The sequence below is a fragment of the Pelodiscus sinensis genome, chromosome 3 (genome assembly GCF_052426305.1).
Source record: "Pelodiscus sinensis isolate ZL-2025 chromosome 3, ASM5242630v1, whole genome shotgun sequence".
NCBI lineage: Eukaryota > Metazoa > Chordata > Testudines > Trionychidae > Pelodiscus > Pelodiscus sinensis.
In genome coordinates, this window is record NC_143054.1 from 40961116 (window position 1) to 40985212 (window position 24097).

A 24097-nucleotide genomic window follows, 5' to 3' on the forward strand; every position below is an offset into this window, starting at 1 on the left:
AACATCAAATGAAGTAATAGCTAAGAAAGTCTTAAACTTTCAACCCTAGGTATTTCAGATACAATGTATGGGCAGATTAATGGCAATGTTTCAACCTTCTCTCTGAGTATCTTTTCTCATGTGGTTTTAAAATAAATTCTTATTTATGCCTCAATGTTCCCTCTAAATTAATGCACCAGGGGCGAGGGGGACAACAGGAGTTGCTAGGCCCATGAGCAAGGGATGGGGGTGGTTCCATGCTCCTGGAAGGGGTGGGACCTCAGGTGAAAGGGGCAGGCTGGAGACAGACAGCCCTCAGCACTGTTTGGACTACTCTGAACCATCCCCCAGCCAGCCTATAGTGCCACCTGAAGTGCATCCCTGGGGGATCTGATGGCCATTTAAAAAGCCCATGTCTCCAGCTGCTGCCATAGCTGTAGTAGCAGCAGCAGCAGCCAGAGTCCCCAGGCCCTTTTGAATTGTCAGGGTGTAGAGCAATTCCCCATTTTTCTCCTCCATCAGTGAGCTAGAATGCATCTATTCACACTTGCAAATGAGAATATGCATTTCTAAGCATAATTTTGTATGTATAAGTTTAGATGTCCTTTTCTAAAAGGTAGCACAATGTTATCTGGAATTCTAATGTATTTTTCTGAAACATCTTCATAGAAAAATGCATTTCTATTTCTATCTCTATCTTTATCTACATACACAGAATGAGAAGTGACTGTCTAGCATGGAGTACTGAAGAAAGGGCTATAGGGGACATAGTTAACAGCATGACACTTGCAGAAAAACCCCGCAATCATTCTGGGATGCATAAACAGGAGTGTTGTGAGCAAGACACGAGAAGTAATTCTTCTGCTCTATGAATGTATATATTCAGGCTATACTAAAAGGATGGGTGACTCTATCCTGAGAAGCTTTGACTATGCAAAAGATTTGGGGGTCATACTGGGCAATTAGCTGAACATAAACTGCAGTGCAATGCTGCAGCTAAAATGACTAATGTGATCCTTGGATGCATAGTCAGGAGGTTTTGAGTAGTAATGGTGAGGTCAGTGTTCCTTTACACTTGGCACTGGTGCAACCACTGCTAGAACACTGTGTCCAGTTTTGCTCTGCACAATTCAAGAAGGATGTTGATAAATTGGAGAGAGTTCAGAGAAGAGCCACAGGAATGATTAACAGACTAGAAAGCATGTCTTTATGGTGATAGATTCAAGGGACTCAATCTGTTTGGTTTAACAAAGAGAAGGCCAAAAGGGTGGTGAGGAGATGGACTTTCTCCTTAATCTAGGAGAGAAAAGTATAACAATCCAATAACTGAAAATTGAAGCTTGATAATTTCAGACTGAAAATAAAGTGTACATTTCTAATGGGGAGAACCAGTGGGGCTGACAGACTAGTCGGGCCCCTGGGCAAGGGAGGGGAGAAGGGGCACTGAGACTAGTAGAGCCTTGGTTAGAAGGGGCTGGGCTGAGACTAGCCTCCTTCAGGCAGCTCTCAGGACCTCCAGGAGCCTGTTGCCCACTCTGGTGGCAATTCAAAGGTCTTGGAGCACCAGCCACCACTGCTGCCACAGTAATGACCAGGAGCCCTAGACTCTTTTGAATCACCAGGTACCTCAGGGCAATTGCCTCCTTTCCTCCCCCACCCCTGCCAGTGGCAGACCTGGTGAGAAGAGTTAATCATTGGAATAATTTACTAAAGATCATGGTGGACACTCTATCCCTGAAAGTTTTAAAATCAAGATCTGATTTTTAATTTCTAACAGATACAACACAGATACTATTTTGGGGGAATTGTAAGGCCTGCATTGTACTGGAAGCTGCACTAGATTACCATAAAGGTCTAATCAGGCCTTGGAATCAGTAGGGCTGACAGCCACAGCAGGCCTGGGGGCAACGTGTGGGGGCCCAGCTCCATGATACCAGAAAGGGTGGAGCCTTGGGAAGAATGGGTGGAGATGAGTGCTGGACTCTTGCCCCCATCCTCAGAGCCCTGCAGAGCAGTGGAGTAGCACCCCCATGGCATTTCAAAGGGACACAGAGTTCCTGCTCCTTTGAAATGCCTGGTCCCTGTGCAATTGTCCCCATTACCCACACACCCTTGCAACATTTATTTTTGAAATCCACTCATTATAAATGGATTAAAATGAAACATGACATAGCAATCTGTTACTTCTCTTTTTCTTTATTTTGAAGTATTTTGTTTTATTTAAAATATTACCATCCATAGCAACATCTTCTCCGCAAAGCAGCTTATGCAACTACTCAATAACTTATACAGTCATTCACATTGCCCTCTTTCGCATATAAATCTCCCAGTGAATAATCTCTCTGAAAACTGGCTCATGAAGACCCACAGGCTAGATGATTCAATCCAGTCGGTAACATCTATTTCTATTGTCATAGAGAAAGGCTCTATCTACTAATCCTCATTTTACCTTATGTATTTAGGATCAAATAATATTTGCATGTTAGATATTATAGTTAGAATAAATTATTGTAACTATACTGTCAACTTGTACAAGTGTCTTAAACACATTATGCAAGTAAATCTAAGCATTGAGCAATGAGGATCATTATAATAAAGGCACCAAGAAAATTAGTAAAATCTGTCGATGGTAAGTGGGATATAAATACACGAAACTAGTAGGAAATTTGCTCTGAAGCTGCCAACACCATGCTAATTCTTTAGAAGTCAAAATAAAGGAAAAGGAACTAGCGTCCAAAAGGACATAGCAACCTGCTTCTTGAGATATGCTCCAGGAGGGGCATAGGAGGGAGTCTGCTAAGTTGTTCTCAATGGCTTGAGGCTTAAATATTTTTTAAAAAATGAAAAAGAAAAAAAAGGAAAAGAAACAGCATGTTATTCCTGGTTTAGACTGAAAATAGAGCTACTTTGTTCTTAACAAACCATAGGTAGCATGTTGAGTTTGAGCTGAAGAGTCAGTGATTAAATTATATATATAGTCACTGCATGTAAAAAGTAATAAGGACTTTTCTAGGAATAGAACTTTATTTTGATTGTAAAAAATAGAATTAAAGAATTGGTTAATAGTTCAGGAAAAAATTAACACATTCAATTTGTAGCTGAATAAAGTTCCTTAACTTCCAATGTATATTGCATTTATACTTTATATATGATCTATGGATTTAAGAATGTATTTCCATTAAAAGCCTTCCCCACTTTTGTGTACCTGCCCTGGGTAATTTAGGAGGAATGAGCACCAACTAATGTCTAGCTTTCAGTCTGAAGGTGAGAACCAAAGGGTCTGATCCTGTACTGGCCCTACTGGTTAAATCGTCCCTGCTCTTTTTGTATGGGGAGGGAAATACTATATTCTAGGCCATAAAGTCATTTTGCATTCCAGCTATGTCCCTTTCTCCCCTGCTAAGATTTCTTGAGTGCTCCTGCTGACCCAATCAGCAGTTCTCTACTGCTTGTACATAAGTAGAAAAGGGGGAAAGGACAGAGAGAAGTGGGATGCTGAAAAGAAATTGTGAGAAAAGGAAGAAGCCCCACTGTTACCCCAGTGAAAAACAACTCAGGATAGCTATCATGAGCTGCTATAAAGGATACAATTTCTGCTGGGCTTAAATTTAGATATTATATAAGGAAGGGGATTCTGCTGAACTCAGCTCTGAATGACATTTGTGTTCAGATGTCTTCAGGCTGCACACAAAACCCCTTGCAGTCGTAGGCACAAGGGAATAAGTTAGAACAGCCAAGAGGCCCACAGTTAGCAGAGATTGGCGGAGTAGGATTGCCAGGAGTCCGGTTTTGGACTGGACAGTCCAGTATTTGAGCTTTCTGTTCAGGAAGCAAACTGAGAAAATATAAATGAGAAAATGTAAGTGTCTGGTATTTTCTAAATAAGATGTAATGTAGATTGTGATGTAATAATCTACATTATTATTGTAGATTATACCGGTGTGTCCGGTATTTTTCTTGAAACCATGTGGTAACCTTATGGAGAAGATATTAAGATGATTTAAATTCACTTACTTATACTCCTTCTCTTTCTAAAGTTAGCGAAGCATGTCTGGAACAAGATAATTTTTTTTATTTTGTTCGGGAGACAAGAAAACATACTTTAAAGGAGTAATTTGTTTCTTTTTTTCATTTTGGTACCTTGACGTATAAAAGAAACTATGTCAGAACGAGCTTTTGAAGACTATCAAATAGTTTCTGAACATACTTATGCAATCTATGAAACAAAGAAAATGGCAAATATACTTCAGGAACACTCAAACTGAAATGCTGGCTTACTAATAACATGCATATTGAAATTGTACCCAACACATTTCATTTAAAAACTTAACAATAAGGTTTATACAATAGCTGACATAGTTTCAAAAAGCTTAAAAATATTTTAAGTAGATGCAAAAAGAAAAAGTTAAAGAGAAGTAACAAGCTTTTAATTTAAAGTGTGCACTGACATGAAGATCTCTAAGGGTATGTCTACATTACAGCACTATTTCAAATTAACTTAATTCAAAATAGTTAATTAGAATTAAGCTAATTCGAAATAATGCATTTAAACACAAAATCTATTTTGAAATAGCATTTTGCTATTTCAAAATAGCGCATCAACACTGATTGGATGCTGGATCACATTTAAGGGCACCTGAAACCGGTTCCAGCAGGGCATCAGGTCAGTAGTTGCTTTGTGTGGCTGTTGTCTGAGGCTATCTGAGGCTCGTGCTTAAAGGAACCCCCCTGGACAGCCGGTTCTCAGCTTTTCTGCTTGCTGTCCTACCTCACTGAGGGACAGCAAAGCGTTTTCCTCTGTCTGCTTTGGTCACTCTCATTTGGGATACCATAGCACTTGGCACCATGGAGCCAGAGCCGCCCCTGGGCACTCTGGTGCTCATGTTGAATGTGTTGCTACAAGCCTGGCAGCAATTGCTGGAGGCTGCCTGGCAACATCTGCTGCAAGCCAGCCCCCTGGCCCTCCCCCTGGCCCTCCTGGAGGCCATGGAGGAGTGGCAGCCAGACACCAGCGTGCCCCGCCACATCTGGCATCTGGACACCAGCAGCAACTGGTGGGTCCACATCGTCCTAGAGTGCTGAGGAGACCAACAGTGGACCCCAAACTTCAGGATGAAGAAAGACACCTTCCTCAAGCTCTGCAAGTGGCTCACCCCTGCTCTGCAGCGACGGGACACATGCATGAGCCATTTCCCTCTGGAAGTTCTCCATGCTGGATAGCTACCAATCCATTAGCAACCAGTTCGGCATGGGGAGATCCACTGTCGGAGCGGTGCTCATGCAGGTACAGCAGGTACGGCTGCAAGGAGGAGATGGGCTCCCTCAGGGAAAATGGGGGGGAGGTGGTGTAAGTGTCCTTCCCGAGACGGTTCAGTCTGTCCCAGCCATGCTACAGAAGACCTGCGGTGGCCAGGATTGCAGCAGGGATTGCTCCTGGGAGAGGGGCATGGGGCAGTGGTGGGGAACAAACACTCCCAGCCACCCGGGCACTCCAGTGACCCTCGGTCTTGTGTGTCTCTCTGCGGGTGGCCAAGGCCATCAACTGGGTGCTGCTCCGCAGAGTCGTCGGTCTCACCAACCTGGACGCGATCATCCAGGGGTTTGGCACCCTGAGCTTCCCCAACTGCGGGGGTTGAGGGCAATTGACGGGATGCACATCCCCATCCGTGCCCCAGAACACCAAGCCTCCCTGTATGTCAACCACAAGGGGTACTTCTCTGTGATCCTCCAGGCCATGTCTGACCAGCGGGGCCAGTTCACGGACATCAATGTGGGCTGGTCCAGCAAGGCACATGATGTGCGGGTATATTGCAACTCCTCCGTGTGCCAGAGGCTGCATGCCGGGACTTTCTTTCCTGACTTCCACATCAGGGTCGGCGACATGGATATGCCAGTGTGCCTGCTGGGGGATGCAGCCTACCCCTACAGTCCTGGCTCATGAAGCCCTACACGGGACACCTGAACCCCTACTGGCAGGCCTTCAATGCCAGGCTCAGCTTGGCCAGCATTTTGGTTGAGGGGGCCTTCAGCCGACTAAAGGCCCAATTTAGATGCCTCCTCACCCGCCTTGACCTCTCTGAGCACAATATTCCGCACGTGGTGGCAGCGTGCTGTGTGCACCACAATTTATGTGAGAGGAAGGGAGAGGCTTCCCTGCCAGCCTGGATGGCAGAGGCTGACCACCTGGCAGCCAGTACTCACAATCCCACATGACTGCCAGCCGGGAGGCCCTTCAGGGGGCTGTCCGCATCTGGGAAGCCCTGAGGGAGAGCTTCCAGGCTGATGAGGACTGAAGTCCCCCTGGCGTGCCCCACTGGGGCCTTGTGCCTTACATTCCACCCCCATCTCCTTCCCCTTTCCCCTCTCTAACCCCCCCTTCCTGATGTACAATAAAAACACCTGTGTTGCCACAAAAAATCCTCTTTATTTAACATAACTGGGGTGGAGGGAGGGGGAAAATGAGAGCAGGAGAGGGGAAGGAGGAAAGCTTGGAGGAGGGAGCTGGAAGGAGGAGGCAAGGGGAGGAAGTGGGAGGTGAAGCTCAGGGTTGGGGGTCTTGCCAGCCCTCCCATCTTGCAGCACTATGAGTGCAGAGGCCTTGGTGTCCCCAGGAGGGAGTGGGTATGGAGGGCGGGGCAGGAAGGATGCGGGGGGCAGAAGAAGTGGGAGGGAGAGAAGGGCTGGGAAGAGGAGCAATACCTGGGGTGGCCACGGGGCTGGAGCAGCAGGAGGCAGCAATCATTCCACCAGGGTATGCAAGTGCTCATGGAGGGCATGGCCTTGCTCCCACAAGCTCTCCCACCACAGCTGCAAGTCTTCTTGCACCCAGTGCTCCTGGCTGTGGACCTGCCTTCCCTGTAACCACAGGTGCCGCTGCTGGTACTTCTCCTGGTTGTGGGTGCGCCTGCTGGCCCGGGTGCGGGTGGATGTTCCAGGCGGGGTGGTGCGTCCTGCCCTCACAGGTGCTGTGGCTATGGTGAAACAAGAGAAGTGGTCAGTTCTCCCTGTGGATGAACCAAGCCCCCCTCTGCAAGGCGAGGACATCAGGTCTCCGCACCATCACGTACTGCTACCCCCGTGACAGTGAGCTGGCCCAGGACTGTACCTCAGCCCCTGTGCTGCCTTTATTGTGGTGTGGGGGGGAGGAGGAGGGGAGATGTGCCCTGACTCTGGGCGTCTGGAGGGAGGGCAGTGTGCAGTGTCTCTCCTCAGGGTCAGGAGCCTGTCATGTGCCTTCACAGGTAGATGCATGTGGGGAATAGGCCAGGGCCCCTGCATGGCACCCCGGTGGCATGCAGATGCCCAGGTTGCCACCTGCTCCATGGTCAGCAAGGCCCATGCACACGTCCCAGCTGGCACGGCAGATTCCCAGGTTGCCACCTGCTCCGTGGTCAGCAAGGCCCATGCATACAGTCCCTGGGCTCCCTCTTCCCCCCCCCCCCCCCGCATAAGGGGACCGTGATGTAACTCACATGTGAAGGCCTCCCTGGCCTCGGATGAGACCGCTGATGGGCTCTCTGGTATGGCTCAGAGGTCCTGGGTGCAGGGCACACTCCCTGCAAGCTTCTGTGGCTCCTGGCTGTTGTCCTCCTCCTTTTCCTCGTCTTCCGCTGTGTCAGGGGCAGGGCCTTCTGCCCTGGGGTCAATGATCACCAGGGGAGTGCAGACCGTCTTACTCCACAGGATGTGGTCCAGGGCCTCGTAGTGTGGGCAGGCATCTGGGTCAGCCTCTGGTTGGAAACCCCTGGTGTAGGCCTGCTGCAGTTCTTTTATTTTAGTCCATACCTGCTCCTATCTGCACATGTGGCCTCTGGTGGCCAGGCTGGCAGCCATGCGGCTGTAGGTGGCTGCATTCCTGTGCCTAGTGCAGAGATCATGGGCATTGGAGGCTTCCCCCAAAACCTCAATGAAGTCCAGGATCTCCGCACTAGACCAGGCAAGAACCCACCTTTTGCAGCCCCTGGCAGGCTCCTGGAGCTGCCAGCCTGGTCCTGGGGAGTGGTGGAGGTCTGGGTGGCAGTGGGTTGCTAGCTCATGCTATGCCATGTGCATGGTCTGCTGGCTGTGTGCTGGCAGGCTTCCAACTGGCAAAGGCACTGTGGCCAGAGTCTGCCCCTTTAAGGGCTCTGGAGCTGGGGGGAGCAGATGAGTTTTCTGGTTGTTCCCAGAGTGGCCACCAGGGCTCCCTGGGAAGGGCTGGAGGCCCCCTATTTTGAATTAAGTGTCTACACAGTCCTTAGTTCGAAATAGCTATTTCGAATTTGGTGTTACTCCTTGTAGAATGAGGTTTACCAAATTCAAAATAAGCGCTCCACTATTTTGAATTAAATTCAAAATAGCAGTTTGCATGTATAAATGCTATTGAAGTTAATTTGAAATAATGGCTGCTATTTCGAACTAACTTTGTAGTGTAGACATACCCTAACTCATTACAGAATGAAGGTGTACATGACTTCTGTTTCTCCCTCTTTCCTTTTTCCTTTTTCCTATTTGAGGGGGGAGACTGATCTCCTGGTGACAGGAATGTCTTGTAGTGATTCTTAGTAACAGGAAGAATGTGTACAGCAGCATGCCCAGGCAAACATGGATGCACATGGCACATCCCTTATACTGTTAGGGGTTTAAAGAGATTGCCGATGAGAGCAGAGCCAATAAATATTCCCAAGTCAGTAACTGCTCATCATCACAAGGGCCCTGCTAATAGTTGACTAAAGGAGAAGCTTTTCCATTGTGCTCTCAGAAGCAAAGTTGTGCTTCTGGTTTTGCTTGACTGGTTTCAAGATCTAAAGGTCACTTGTGCCAGGTCTCAACTTATGTTCTAAGGGTAAATCCGGTCACCAATCAATAGAGCATCTAGAGTGATATGCATGACATTACCTGACTTTCTAAGAAAACTTTTTAAAGTGCTAAAATATTAATAGTGATACATCTTGCTCAGCTTAATATATATAAACAAGTCAAAACAAAGATCACTCATACAACTAGTCTCTAAGTTTATGTCTACACTAGCCCCCAGGGAGGCTAATGTCAGCATTCAAAGTTGCAAATCAAGCCTAGGATTTAAATATCCCGCGCTTGATTTGTGTCTTCCTGGCCAGTCACCATTTTTGAAATTTACAAGTCTGGACCAACTGCCCGCATCTACATGCAGCAGGGACCCGGTATTTCAAATTAACGACTCTAAATTGAACTACCTGTTAAACCTCCTTAGTGAAAGTGGATAGTTGTGAGGCACATTGATAATTTCTTTAGGAGCATTCTATTAGCACAGAAGAGCTAACAGAAATTAGTGCATAGATTTATAAATAGGTTACACATGTATTCAGTTCATAGAACAATAATAATATATCTTTCATTAAAGATCTGATGAAGACATTTAAAATCCATAAAACGCTGTCATTAAGTAACTAGAGGGAGTCATTACAGCCCAACAGGATGTATTCTCTACCACAAAGCTCTGAAGAGATAGACTTAGAGATTGAAACATGTTTGCATCACAAAAAAAAGATCTAGTCACACAACCACATGGCTAACTCAAAGTTTGGACAATTTATTACAACTAATGTACATGTCCTAATGTTTTTTAAAAAAATTGAAATGCAAAACATGAACATGATCTTAATTCATATTTTGTGAAATTAATCAAGATTTCAAATGTAAATCCCACATAAAATATAAAAAAGAAAAGACTTGCTAAAAGGTTAAGACAGTAAGGATATGTCTACACTACCCCGCTAGTTCGAACTAGTGGGGTAATGTAGGCATACCGCACTTGCAAATGAATCCCAGGATTTGAATTTCCCGGGCTTCATTTGCATAAGCGGGGAGCCGCCATTTTTAAAAACCCGCTGGTTCGAACCCCGTGCAGCGTGGCTACACGGGGCACGAACTAGGTAGTTCGAACTAGGCTTCCTAGTGCGAACTACTGTTACTCCTCGTGAAATGAGGAGTAACGGTAGTTCGAATTAAGAAGCCTAGTTCGAACTACCTAGTTCATGCCCCGTGTAGCCGCGCTGCACGGGGTTCGAACCAGCGGGGTTTTAAAAATGGCGGCTCCCCGCTTATGCAAATGAAGCCTGGGAAATTCAAATCCCGGGCTTCATTTGCAAGTGCGGTATGCCTACATTACCCTCCTAGTTCGAACTAGGAGGGTAGTGTAGACATACCCTACATGTTTGAAGGATTACATGAAAAGCACACAAAATGACTTTTTCCTTCTAAGTTGTTTTAGCCTCATTTGTCCCAGAACACTAAGCCAGGTTAATTCTACTCTTTCACATCAATAGATATAAATCTTGCCTCATGCTGTTAAGTCTGGGATTTTTTTTCTAAATGTAATAGAATATCAGAATAAGATAAAATGGAAACTATAATAGGTCTTTCATAAAAAAAAAAAAATCCCAAGAATAATATACTGATGTTTCAGTAAGTTAGAAAATATATTTTTTTCAGACTTATAGGAAAACAATTACCAATTTTCCTGTTGCTTTATTTACTGCTGTCATGCACCTTGATTCCTAACTACAATTATAAACAAGATAATGTCTGTATAACAAGGTCTAAGACTAAAGTTAAATTTTGAAGCTGTTTATCACCAAACTTAGTTCACAAATGATTATCCTGAGAACCTTCTGAATTAATGATTTTTTTTGTTTCAGTTCTGAAAGATGTAGGCTGTATAATTTTTTTTAAAAGTGTTCCGTAAACAACAGTGTTCAACTAATTTATATTTAAATGAAGAACAAAGGCATCCTATCATGATAAACTATAATTTGGGAACTCTGGTTCATATGCCTGAAAATTTAAGTAAAACCTTTATCCAGCTATTTCATTTAAGTACAGTTTCTATTATAATTTTACATAATTAAATATTTAATATGCATACGCAATAGTTGATATTATATATACCAGGAATGGAAACTAATCAATAATAATTTCAATGAAAACCCTAAACTTAAAATTCACCCACCAGTACATGACCAAAACTCTATACATCAGGAAAAGGTGGCTTTCGCAAAGCAACAGGCATAGAGGAAAATATTATGAAAATATATTTTTCAGTCAATGTAGGAGTATAAATACAATTGAACAAGTGAAAACTTATGTAAATTAAGCAACTAATAAATTTCATGAATCTTCATATCCTTATACTGTTTGCAAAATTCTGTGTAGGATGTATTTTGAATATATTTATCTCAACACTTTACATTAGTTCCTTATGATGCTATGCAGGTTGATCTTCTCTAGTCCAGTACCTGTGGGACAAACCAGAGAATTTGCCGGACCTCAGGAGATCAATATTGTCTGGCAGCATTACCAACATTTCCACTACTTACTGTGCTCTTAGAAGACACTTAGGCTATGTCTATACTGCAGCCTTCTTCTGCAAAACCTTATGCAAATGAAGCATGGAATAGAATATCACTGCGCTTCATTTGCATAATTAATTAGAAGCCATTTTTGTGCAAGAGGCTTTTGTGCAAAAAGGATCTGTGTAGACGGCTCCTTTTTGCTCAAAAACCCACTCTTGCACAAAAGCCGTTCTTTGAGTCCTCTTATGTTCAAAAACATAATGATTTATATATTCATTGTAAGCAGATAGGATTGCACCGAAGATACCTGACTCCATCCTTAAATTCTCCTTTAAAAAAACAAGCCACAGGACCCTGAACTTTGGTTAATCACAGAGGCAAAAATGTATTTTCTGTTACAGCTAATATTAATTGGACTAAAGGAAAATATATTAAAAAAATATTGAAAGAGATCAAACTCTATTTTGTGTGAAAGTCATATACTATTTAATCATATATGCTTAATAGAATGCTATGTGCATACTGTAGGAGCAAATATTTTCACTGCATCAAAATCAGCGACTTGAATTGACTTTGTAACATATCAAATGTAAGAGAAAGCAAAGAAATGAGTGTATCCTATTCACTGACACAATATATAGTACCAAAACCTTTTATGTTCCATTTCAGTTGAACCCAGACATAGTCAAACATTTTGATAAATATGGTGAAAATCATTTCTTATCAATTGTTTTAGAACTGCCAAGCTAATAAAGCCCATCTTTCTATTAAGAACAGAGAAATAAGTTACTAATTTACAACCCACATAGCCATTCCTAATGGTACTATATAATAATTTCCTGCCCTTTACAACAAATAGGAATAAAATGTACAATGACACTGATCCAGGTGCTTTCTTGAAAATGGTGTATGCTGAAGAACATTCACTGATTAAGTAATGTTGCCTGGCAGTAAGTAGGGTCATAGGAATCATTTTGAAAGTTAGGATAGTCCCTCCAAGGACTTAGAGCTAAGAATATCTTCAAGCTCCACATGCCTCTCAGCTCCCTTTGGCATGCCACCAATTGAGCCCCACTGAGAGATTAACACAGTAAGTCTTCCATTTGTCAATCCTGATAAAATCCAGTTTTAAGTTTTTCCTCTGTGGTATGTTTTTTTTTCATGGAAAGGGGGATCATATATCTTTATGCTGACATGGTATTACACTCTTTAAAAAAAAGAAAATAAGAGAAAACAAAATTCCACAGGCAAATTTCCCCTTCATAAAATAAAATTATATAAAAAAGTAAGAACTTTCTCAAAAGATCTCACTCAGAAGTATATGGAAGTATTTGACATTTCAGAATCATTATATTAATAGCATCTGATCAGATTCACTTCAGTTGGTAACATTTCACAATGTATATGTAGCAATCAGCATATAATTAAGCCAATGCACAAACCAAATACATTATCTCTGTAATACAAATATAAAGCAAATCTGAACATGTAAAAATTCCATTTTAATATCACTCACAAAGAACTATTAGTTCACTTGCCTTTGTATATATATACCCTGAGCTGTTCTAAAAGCAGCACTTTTTATTTCAAACACAAGAAAAAAAGTGAAAATCACTTTAAAAGTCACTATTAGAAATCAGTAAGAAGCTTTTCAGCTCAAAGTCTCACAGTGTCAAAGATCTAGTGAATATTTCTTTACCCTGAAAGATAATGGATCAAATTCTGTCTTTATGTAAACCTGAGGAATACTTTTACAAAGGTAGAACCTGGCCCATTTCTACTATGATTTTTCTATGGTTCCAGTTGTATTCCATTGCCATAATAGTATTACAATTTTAGTTAATCAATATAATTGTTTCCAAATCTAATGTTAAACAGCACTATATACTTATTTTCTGTTTTTCTGCTCTAACTACAATAGTCATGTAGTATTAAAAATTGTAGCTCTGACTGATCTATGAGGCTGTGTCCAGACTCAGGGGTTTTTTCGAAAAAAGTAGCCTTTTTTCGAAAAAACCTCACCTGCGTCAAGACTGCAGCCGCGTTCTTTCGAAATTAAATCGAAAGAACGCGGCTTTTCTTTCGATGGCGGTAAACCTCATTTCACGAGGAAGAAGGTCTTCTTTCGAAAGTTCCTCTTTCGAAAGAAGGCGTTCTTCAATGTAAATAGGGCTTCTTCGAAAGAGAGCATTCAGACTCACTGGATGCTTTCTTTCGAAAAAGCAAGCCGCTTTTTCGAAAGTTCAACGTGCAGTCTAGACGCTCTCTTTCAAAAGAGGCTCTTTCGAAAGTATCTTTCGAAAGAGCCTCTTTCGAAAGTGGCTTGCAGTCTAGACATAGCCCGAGTGAGTAAAGCTTAGAAATAGATCTCTTTTCTTCTAGAGCTTTTTTCTCTGTATACTATTCTGCCATCTGCTACGTGTTATCAACGATTTGATGAATGAAATGAAAGTATGTGACCACCTACCCACACACCTTGGCAGAGGTGCACTCCATACATGACGGCCACCACCCAGGCAGGTAAGTTTATTAGCACCTTCTAAGCGATATCCAGGAAAACAAGAAAATGTCAAGGAATCCCCAACACCGAAGTAAAAACCGATTCTTCTACTAAATGCAGGAACACCAGGATCATCACATGGTTCCAGATGATATTCTGCTCACAAAAAACCAAAAAAACAGAATATATAAATAAATATAAACATTATAGATAATGCATAAAAATGTAAAAGTTTAGTATGAACACTTTGAAAGCACATCTTCTACAGATTTTCATAATCCAAATCTATTTAACAATGCCACACTCAAAATATTGCTTGATTCTTCTAGTCTGCTTCTTATCCTTTAATTATGGTTTGATGTTCAGTAAGGTTGTTGGGAAATTAAGATGCATTTTTACATTGATTTTCTTAACTTCAGAGACCTTAATCAGTCTCATAACATGAAAGGTTCCTTACACTTTGTTTAGTTGTATCTCTTTAACACAACTCATTATAGTATAATTAATCTGAACTGCTAAACATTGGAAATGAACTTTATAGTTTGCAAATCTATAATAAAATATAAAAAGAATTCTAAAAATTCAATGAAAGATTAAATTGGTGTAGCGATACATCACCACATTTTCAATAGATATGCTTGAGTTTCATGTTTAAAGAGTGGAACTGCACTCCTAATCAGATGAAGAATTGTCCTTGCATGCTTTTGAAAATCATGCAAGCTGTCACTTAATCAGGAACAATTGTACACCTAAATAAAAGAAAAAAATCCCATGGTCTGATTCTTCTCTTACCTACATTATAAGGGTAATTCCACCCAAGACTCTTGAGCTACATTAGTGTAAAACTAGTGTAAGGCAAATAAAATCAGATTCCTGGATAGGTCTTGGCAAGTATGTAATTGCTCTTTCATCATAATTAGCTGATAGCTGCACAGACACATGTATTACACTAGAACTTTCATTCGTATCAAAGGGAATTGTACTCACAGACCAAGGAGTGTATATACAGGCAGTCCCCGGGTTTCGTACAAGATAGGGACTGTAGGTTTGTTCTTAAGTTGAATCTGTATGTAAGTCGGAACTGGCGTCCAGATTCAGCCGCTGCTGAAACTGATCAGTTTCAACAGCGGCTGAATCTGGACGCCAGTTCTGACTTACATACAGATTCAACTTAAGAACCCCAGGCATCCCGAAGTCAGCTGCTGCTGAAACTGATCAGCGGCTGATTCCAGGAAACCCGGGGTAGGGGCTTCCTGTAGTCAGCCGCTGGTCAGTTTCAGCAGCGGCTGACTTGGGGACGCCTGGGGCAGAGCAGCTGCGGTGCTGCTGGGTTGGTCCAGTAGCGCCGCCGCTCCACGGCGCTACTGGACCAACCCAGCAGCACCCAAGCTGCTCTGCCCCAGGTGTCCTGATTCAGCCGCTGCTGAAACTGACCAGCGGTGGCTGAATCAGGACGCCTGGGGCAGAGCAGCTGGGGTGCTGCCGGGTTGGTCCAGTAGCGCCCAGAGCGGCGCTACGGGACCAACCAGCAGCGCCCCAGCTGCTGTACCACAGGCGTCCGGAGCAAAGCCGTGGAGCACGGGGGCAGCGGGACAGCCCAGATGCGCCGTGGGTGTCCTGCTGCTCTCGGGCTCTGCGGCTTTGTTCTGCTTTGCTCCCCCTCTCCCTGGTCTGCAGACCAGGGGGACGGGGAGCAAAGCCACAGAACACACGGGCAGCGGACAGCCCAGACGCGTCTGGGCTGTCCGCTGCCCGTGTTCTCCGCGGCTTTGCTCTGCTTTGCTCCCCATCTCCCTGGTCTGTAGACCAGGGGGACGAGGAGCAAAGCAGAGCAAAGCCAAGGAGCACGCGGGCAGCGGACAGTCCAGACGCGTCTGGGCTGTCCGCTGCCCACGTGCTCCGCCGCTTTGCTTCCTCTCCCTGGTCTGCTGGAGACCAGGGAGACGGCCCCATTCGTAACTGCGGATCCGACGTAAGTCAGATCCGCGTAACTCGGGGACTGCCTGTAGTTCTTAGTTATTTAATTTGTACTTATAAAGAATTAGGATTTATTTTAAAAGAGCGATACTTTGTTCTTTCAGGCTTACAAATCCAATTACTGATGGGACAGATTTGGTTTTGAAATCTGAACACATTTTCTTTAGTATTTTTTGTTAAATCTGCTTAAAACTATATTTCTACAAAGTGGAAACTACAATCATAAATATCAAACCTTGTTAACTGAGATAATATACATACAAAATAGATTAACCGTATAATATGAAAAAGTAAAGCAATTGTAATATGATGAATATACTTTCTCAGTTTCTAATCAGCTAATAATTATTGTGTGCTCTTTAGATAAGAATAGGCGATATTCTTAGGCCGAGATAGAGTTGTGAATTTAAATCATAACCTGCATAAAATTTTAATTATATGTAAAATAAATATCAATTCCAACTACATAAATCTCAACACACTGATGTTTTGATTGAATGCACTGACTAAATATTTAGCAACAAGGAAGGCCCACACTGGGCCTGCATGAGTTAAAGAATTACACTGGACCTACCCTGCCAGACCAGCAGGGCATACCTAAGCAGAAGATAAAGCTTGTGCTTGATCTACATTAGGAATTTAGGTCAAACTTAACCTCAAAGTCGATTTTCTAAACAATGAGTCCACACTACCAAGCCCATTCTGCCAATGTTAAGGCTATTAAAGTTGATTTTAGACCCGCATGATGTATAGCACCAATCTGAGTCCAGATGGTAGATTTCCTACTGGGGATGCACTGCATTGAACTCTTGTGCACAGTGACTTGCATCTTTGACTTTACGAAATCAGGTGCTAAAATAATCAACCTTAATAAATTCCACCTAATATCATAGTATAGAAAAGACCTTAAATAGGAGCAACCCCGCTTAGAAAAGTGGAGAGGAGGATAGAACTAGTCTGAGGGATACTAAACAAGCATGAGAAAGAAACATCTGTGTAAGCAATAGGACTGTCTTCTGAGTCTGGCAGAGAGTTAGCTGTCTTCTTTTTCTTTTATTATCTTGTATTGGACCTGGAGACATAGGAAGAGATAGATGGTAGGACATGTCCAGCAGAAGTACCTCTGAAGGACTCCAACTTGCTGGACATTGGGTCAAACCCTAGTGAAGCAGGATAGCCTGGTCTCCCTTGCAAACTTCCCCTGTTACAGCAAGAGCACAAGCATGATTCTCACTTCACTCTCCCTCTGGTAAGACACTGAAAATTCAAAGTGTCACTAAGTCCATACACTAGTGAGGAACCTGATTGAAAGGCTGTCAAGCTGGAAGATGAGGTTTGGTATTGGATGTATTAGCCATAAAACCACCTTGCTCGCTGAAGCCCAATGATATAATCCAGCATTACTAAGGCCTGGAGAGTACAAAGTTACTTTTTCTTCCTTTACATTTCTTCCCTGATAAAATGTACTTAAAGTATATGTTTGAGGACTAATCTACGCCTAATTATTTTTCTTAATATTTGGGCAGTGTTAAAAAGTAATTTTGAGAATATATGTTTTTATTATGGTATAATATAATTAATATTTCTGCCTAAGTAGAAAGGGGAGAAGGGTTTCACCTCTGATGCCTTTTGTTTTGGTGACTGAAACATAATTCTTTGAGATGACAATTCTTATTTTGCCATTCACAATTTTAATTAACTCAGGTAAAAGGACTTCTGTATTATTTTTTGAATGGTATTCCCACGTAGCTCCTACTAGAGAACTGATTTACAGAGACAAGAATAGGCTTTGAGCCCAATGCTTTTTCTACACTTTAGACATTACAGTGACATAGCTGTGCCGCTGTTGCTGTGCCACAGTAAGGTCTCCTATATAAACACTTCTGCTTGTCTAATTAAACCACAAATGAGTGTTGGCAGTTACGAGCACTAGACTTTAAGACTCATCGGGTATGTCTACACTACCCTCCTAGTTCGAACTAGGAGGGTAATGTAGGCATACCGCACTTGCAAATGAAGCCCGGGATTTGAATTTCCCGGGCTTCATTTGCATAAGCGGGGAGCCGCCATTTTTAAAACCCCGCTGGTTCGAACCCCGTGCAGCGCGGCTACACGGGGCACGAACTAGGTAGTTCGAACTAGGCTTCCTAGTTTGAACTACCATTACTCCTCATTTCACGAGGAGTAACGGTAGTTCGAACTAGGAAGCCTAGTTCGAACTACCTAGTTCGTGCCCCGTGTAGCCGCGCTGCACGGGGTTCGAACCAGCGGGGTTTTAAAAATGGTGGCTCCCCGCTTATGCAAATGAAGCCCGGGAAATTCAAATCCCGGGCTTCATTTGCAAGTGCGGTATGCCTACATGACACTGCTAGTTCGAACTAGCGGGGTAGTGTAGACATATCCATAGACTTTAAGGTCAGAAGGGACCATTATGATCATCTAGTCTGACCCCCTGCACAGTGCAGGCCACAAAAAGTATCCCCCACTGACACAGCATTGTCCACACCAACAGTTTTGTCAGTGACATTTTTGTCAGGGAGGGTATGTATTTTCATGCCCCAGATCAACAAAAGTTTTATCAACAAAAGTGCTTGCATAGATATAGCATAATTCTCCACTTCCTCATAACTTGGAAACGTGCTTAACGCTGTTCATTGTGATTGCAAACTGGGTGCAAATGCTACCAAATAATGTTGGGGCTATCACCTTAAAAATCTATTGTTTTCTGGGGGAACGAATAGTTTTTACATGCCAAATGAACAGTGTCAGTGAAGATGCAAATATGAGAAGATACATAGTCATGATTAGCAAGAGAAACACTGATCAACATACAATCTACTTCCTGATTTTTATAAAGATGTATATTGTGCATATACATTCTGTGCATTTACATGTCCAACAGTGTACATAAAAGATTTATATTTTCAATTTTACCAGTAATGTAATCTGCACATATTAGTTCAGTGTTTCAGTTAATTTACATGTGTAACCTGTACTTACTGCATACTGAAATTGAAATTTTTAAACGTTAAGTTCAACAAGAATTCAAAATAACCACTGCAGGATATTATTTCCCCTACAGAGGAACTGGAAAATGACCTTAGCAATATCGTTGCTTTGTAGTCAAAGAATAAAGTATTTTGAAAATAGAACACAGTAAAACATCTACCATGCAGTGGATCAAAACCACAAAAGCAATTGCTTTGCATGCTTAATGCATCATTTTCTATTTGTGTTCTAGACTTCTAAAACCTTCTGTCAGTTGAGTTTTTAGTGATGCTGGAGAAAACTGCTGTCTCAGCTCATTCAGTTCATACTGTTTTCAATAAGCAATTCTCAGTTTGAGAAGTACATTTTACTTGTCAGAGAGTGAGGAAATAGTGTTCCTAAACTCACTGATTTGTCCTGTAAAATAAATATTTATGATATTATTGCTATCTAATTCTGATGTATTGGATGAAGACAAGATGGGAGCCTTTTCTGTGAGTGAGAAACACTTAACATTTCATAGAACTATAACTCAATATTTTTTTCCTTTCAGCTGTAATCTTAATTTTTTTATTTATCTTCAAGTTCCTTTTATGATTTTTTTAAATAGGTTGATTTATCACAAAAATAGTTTGATATACATTACAACCTCTTTCTCTGCTAACCTCTTGCTTAATGAATGCAGAGTATATGCAAAGAGAAAAATAGTTATCTGACAAATAAAACTATTGTTGCTGCTGTAACCAACATATCTTTTGAACAAGAAAACAGCAACATGCATATGACTGTTGTAAATCCGAAAAGGGAAAGGCATAATCCCTGAGGATGAGTACACAGCAGTGTTATTTCAGAATAACAGCCATTATTCCAAAATAAGAATGAGAGCTTCTACACATCAATTCCATAGTGTAGATTATTTAAAAATAAATTGAAAATAACGGATGGCTTATTCCAACTTCTGTAAACCTCATTCCACGAGGAATAAGACCTTTTCTGAAATAGCTCATTAGGAATAGCTGTAGTATGGATGCTCCACTGATGCTACTTCAATATAGCTCCTTTCCCGGGCCATTTAAAGTAATTATTCCACTGTTCCTCCTGGACTCTAAATAAAGGTAGCACATCCACATTAGGGAACCCTGTCTCGGACTTATTTTGAGGCTTCCTTATAGCGTAGATGTGCTATTTGGAAATAAGCTATTTCCAAGTATTTCTTCTGGAATAGCTTATTTTGAAGTAAGTGTGCAGTGTCAATGTACCCTAAGTGATCAGATTGCTACATTTGAAAAAAATAATGCAAGAACATTTGGGGCAATAGGTAATATCTCCCCTGCCAATAAATATAGATTGGACCTCCCTGGTCCAGCACCCTGGGGACCTGACCAGTCCTGAATGAGGGAATTTTCAGATTCAGGGGAAGTCCCCTGCCACTGGCCTCTGAGGATACTGCCTCTCCCTTCACTACCACTGAGCTCAAGCCCTTCTGCTACAGGGCTTGGTCTTCAGCATCCTCTGGGGACAGAGCTCCCAAGCCGCTATGGCCCCCTTCTGCCTTGCCCTACCAGCGTTTCTCAGAGATGGGACTCCGTGGCTGTCCTGCGGTGGCCTCATAAAGCCAGGACTCCCGTGGGACAGGGCTCTGCAGCTGCCCTACTGCTGCTGCTCCAGGACTGGGCTCTGCAGAGACCAGGCTCACTGGGTCCTGCTGCTGCTCCACCTGACCAGGGCTCTCCACGAATGGGGCTCACTGGTCTCATGATGGGACTCCCCTCCACTGGACTCCTTGACTAGCTCGCATTTCAGGGTGTCAGACCTCTCTGGTCCAACAACTTCTGTGATCCTGCCAGACTACAGATGTTGCCAGACCAGAGTGTCCCGGATTTAAGAGGTTTAACCTGTACTCAGATCCAAGAAGGAAAAACAAGAAAATTAAAAAATCACGGCTTTCCTCATTGTTGTACATCAATACACAATAAATAACAAACAATTTATGGGGATTAATTTTCACTGTTGTAATTATAACATACTAGATATAATTATGCTGATATAATTACAAAAATGTCTTGACAAATTAATAATTCAAACAGCCCTTTAATTTTATGTAATCTATGTAATCTATGGATATCAATTCCAGATAATTTCTGACCTGAGTTTCTGCTCAGGGGCCTATCTGTTGCTGTTGCCTTTCTGACATTTTAACCTTTTCACAGTTCACACATTTATCCCCCGTAAAACTCCTCTGCCAGTGATGGGCTACATCTAGTCTGCCCTCTACAATTGAAAAAAGATATGCAATTTGTGCTATGAAAATTGTGTATCATTTTTCGATTTAATTTTGAAAGAGGTTATTTTGAAATTTGGCACATCTATACGGTACCAAATTTGGAAATAAAGTGCTCTTTTGAGCCATCCCTTATTCCTCATAGAATGAAGTTTGCAGGGATGGCGAATGAGTGCACCCACTATTGCGAACATTTTTCTGAAATAGCGGACGTGTTCCTTGGATGCAGTGTTGCTATTTTGGGATACTTCCAGTATCTCAAAATAGCAATACAGTCTAGATGTACTCTTAGTTCTCTCCCTCAGCTACATCCATTCTCTCTATTTCTCACCTCTCTGCTTTGTCTGGCATGGAAAGAGGTCATTCTTGCTCCTGCAGCCCTACATATTCATGTAATCTTTCTCTCTAATTTTGTTAGCCTTTTATGCACTGGCTAACTTTGAGGAAAGTTATTCATTGTTCCTCCATCATCTAATTTGGAAAGCCAGTATTATAAATACCCCAAACAACTTCTTTTTACTGCTATTTAGTAACGTTTGTTTTGACTAAAATAAAAAACAACAATGCTTGAAATTATTTTCAAACCTTTTGTCAGCCCTGAATTCTTTACCTGAAAATGTTATATTGAAACCTTCATAGGAGATTGAAAAGTCGGATATAAATCGAAGCTGTGCAGTGAAGTTTCCAAAGAGCCCGGCTTTAATTGTAGGTGGTAAAACTGAGCCAGTTAATCTGGCCACTGGTTCTATGAAGCTGCCATCTTCAGTGATGAGCAAATAGTCATGAGAACTCTCAAGGTGAAAGGTATGAAAGACCAATTGTACTCCTGAAAAAAAAAGTTGAGGCAGTGTTAAAAGGTAAAGATATAGAATTGGAATGGAGGGCAGTTTTTTGTTGCTGTAGCTGAGCTGGTTTTCTTTGTCTAGCTATACCGAAACAGGAGAAGAGCCTGTAGGGTGTAGGAGAAAGGGGCAGGATGGCTCTTCAAGCAACCTCTTAAAACCCAGATTACGATTATTATGCCAGAGCAGAGGGTGTATATATGTAATTGTGAATCCTTAAGAAGACAAATAGCAGATTTGGTGGGTTGACTTAATGGAAACTTTGGGAACCTCTGTTCTAGGCAACCATCACCTTTCATTCCAGTGATTAATTCACTGTTATCCATTATCATAAAGTACAAATTAGTTACATCATGTTGTGAAATTAGCACTAATACATTTTTAGAAATTGTAATAATGTTTTACTACTGGCTGAATGAGACCTGCACCTCGACTCCCAGATGAAGTCCTCTATAATATAAATTTATTTTCCATATATTACTGACATGTTTCAGGAGCAAATCATCCTATTTTTTTAATTTTATTTGGTGATCTGTAAGGGTACCTCTAGATTACATGCCTCTGCTGACAGAGGCATGTAAAATAGGTTACCTGACACAGTCAATGAAGCAGGGATTTACATTTCCCTGGCTTCATTAAAATAAAAATGGCTGCCACGTTATGCCGGCTCAGCTGATCGTCCGCACAGGGCGTGAATCAAGACACAGATTAATCGACAAGGGAAGCCTTTGTCGATCGCTCCCTTATGCCTCATGAAATGAAGTTTACAGGAGCGGTCGACAAAGGCTTCCCTTTTCGACCGATCTGCATCTTGACTCACGCGCTGTGTCGACAATCAGCTGAGCTGGCGCAGCACAGTGGCCATTTTTATTTTAATGAAACCAGGGATATTTAAATCCCCGCTTCATTGACTATGTCGGGTAGCCTAGTTTACATGCCTCTGTTGGCAGAGGCATGTAATCTAGATGTACCCTAACAGACCACTACCATTATCCCTCCATTTTGTATAGGTAATACACACACAAGTGTTGAATAGAACATTATACTTGCTTATGTTTGTATCATCATACCAAATTCTAGTGGCAAAACACAAAGCTAATTTGTTAACTACAATATCGTCATTTCATGCAGATACATGATACAAAGAGAGGGAGTGTTTTACGTTACTGTTTGCAGCCTAAAAGAGTCCATAATCCTATATCGCAATTTATTGGTGGAAGTTTCAACCATGAAATTTTGAAATTGATCCATGTGGTATTCAAAAGTTACAGACAGAGTAATGCCAATTATTTGGCTACAAATCCTTGCTTCACTTGACCCAAAATATAAATTTTTATTGTACTCTTAATTAGCCACTGATGTTATTTTAATCTCTTCCCTCTTCAAGCTGTATTTTTATCTCCCTTCAGAGAAATTATAACATTCATAAACCATAAATATCTGACAGGCTAGTACAAACAGTGTGGTTCAAGTCTATCACTGATGAAAGAAAACTTTTTATTGCTCCTTTTTAAAACTTAAACGCAATGAAAAGAAGGCCATTACCACATCTAAAAATATTTATTTGGGGAAAATAATTCGTGAATTCCCTCTTTCAGAGATTAAAAAAATACAATGTAATTGTGTCTGACACAGATTTTGTTTCAGTTATGAATTGTTCTGTGCATTTTCAATGTATATTACATTCTTACCCTTGCCATGTGACACTTCAATAGTCCAAGTACAGTTTAAAGAGTTTGGATAAAAATCAGGAAAACCTGGTGATAGAATGGTTCCACTCTTCCCATGAATGTAGCCACCACACAAAGCTTAAAAAGAAAGAAAAAAATGTCATTACTTTTGGCACTCTGCTGCAGAGACTAAAACTTAGATATTATCGGACATTGATGTTCAATAAACTTATCAGTACAGTGAAACAGAGACAAATTATAATTTATTTTAAGAGGGTTACTTCTTAATGCATAGTAGAATATCAGCAGATATAATATATGTGAGCTTGCATTAAGACTGCATAGTTTCTAGAGAGTAGCTGGTTTCCTTGGAAACCCTTCTGAAAGGGGTGTCTTAGCATGAATGCTTGGCCAGAGAATGGACTATAGGAAAATGCAAATTGAAGATACAGGTTTTACATTTTAGAGAGCACAGATAAGTAATACACTGATAAGGATGAAGATAAATATTGTACTATAGGATAATGAATGTGGCAATTGTTATCTTT

The 24097-nt window shown here is 41.7% G+C and overlaps 1 protein-coding gene across 1 annotated transcript in view; it reads right to left on the bottom strand.

Moving 5' to 3' along the window:
* Positions 1-24097, bottom strand: part of CSMD1 (CUB and Sushi multiple domains 1) — a 1868278-nt gene that overhangs the window by 385942 nt on the left and 1458239 nt on the right. The window contains exons 19-21 of the mRNA XM_006137767.5: positions 23571-23687; positions 21648-21863; positions 13759-13947 (exon numbers count right to left, since the gene is read on the bottom strand). Coding sequence (XP_006137829.3) covers positions 13759-13947; positions 21648-21863; positions 23571-23687 — 522 coding nt within the window. The remainder of the gene's footprint in view (positions 1-13758; positions 13948-21647; positions 21864-23570; positions 23688-24097) is intronic.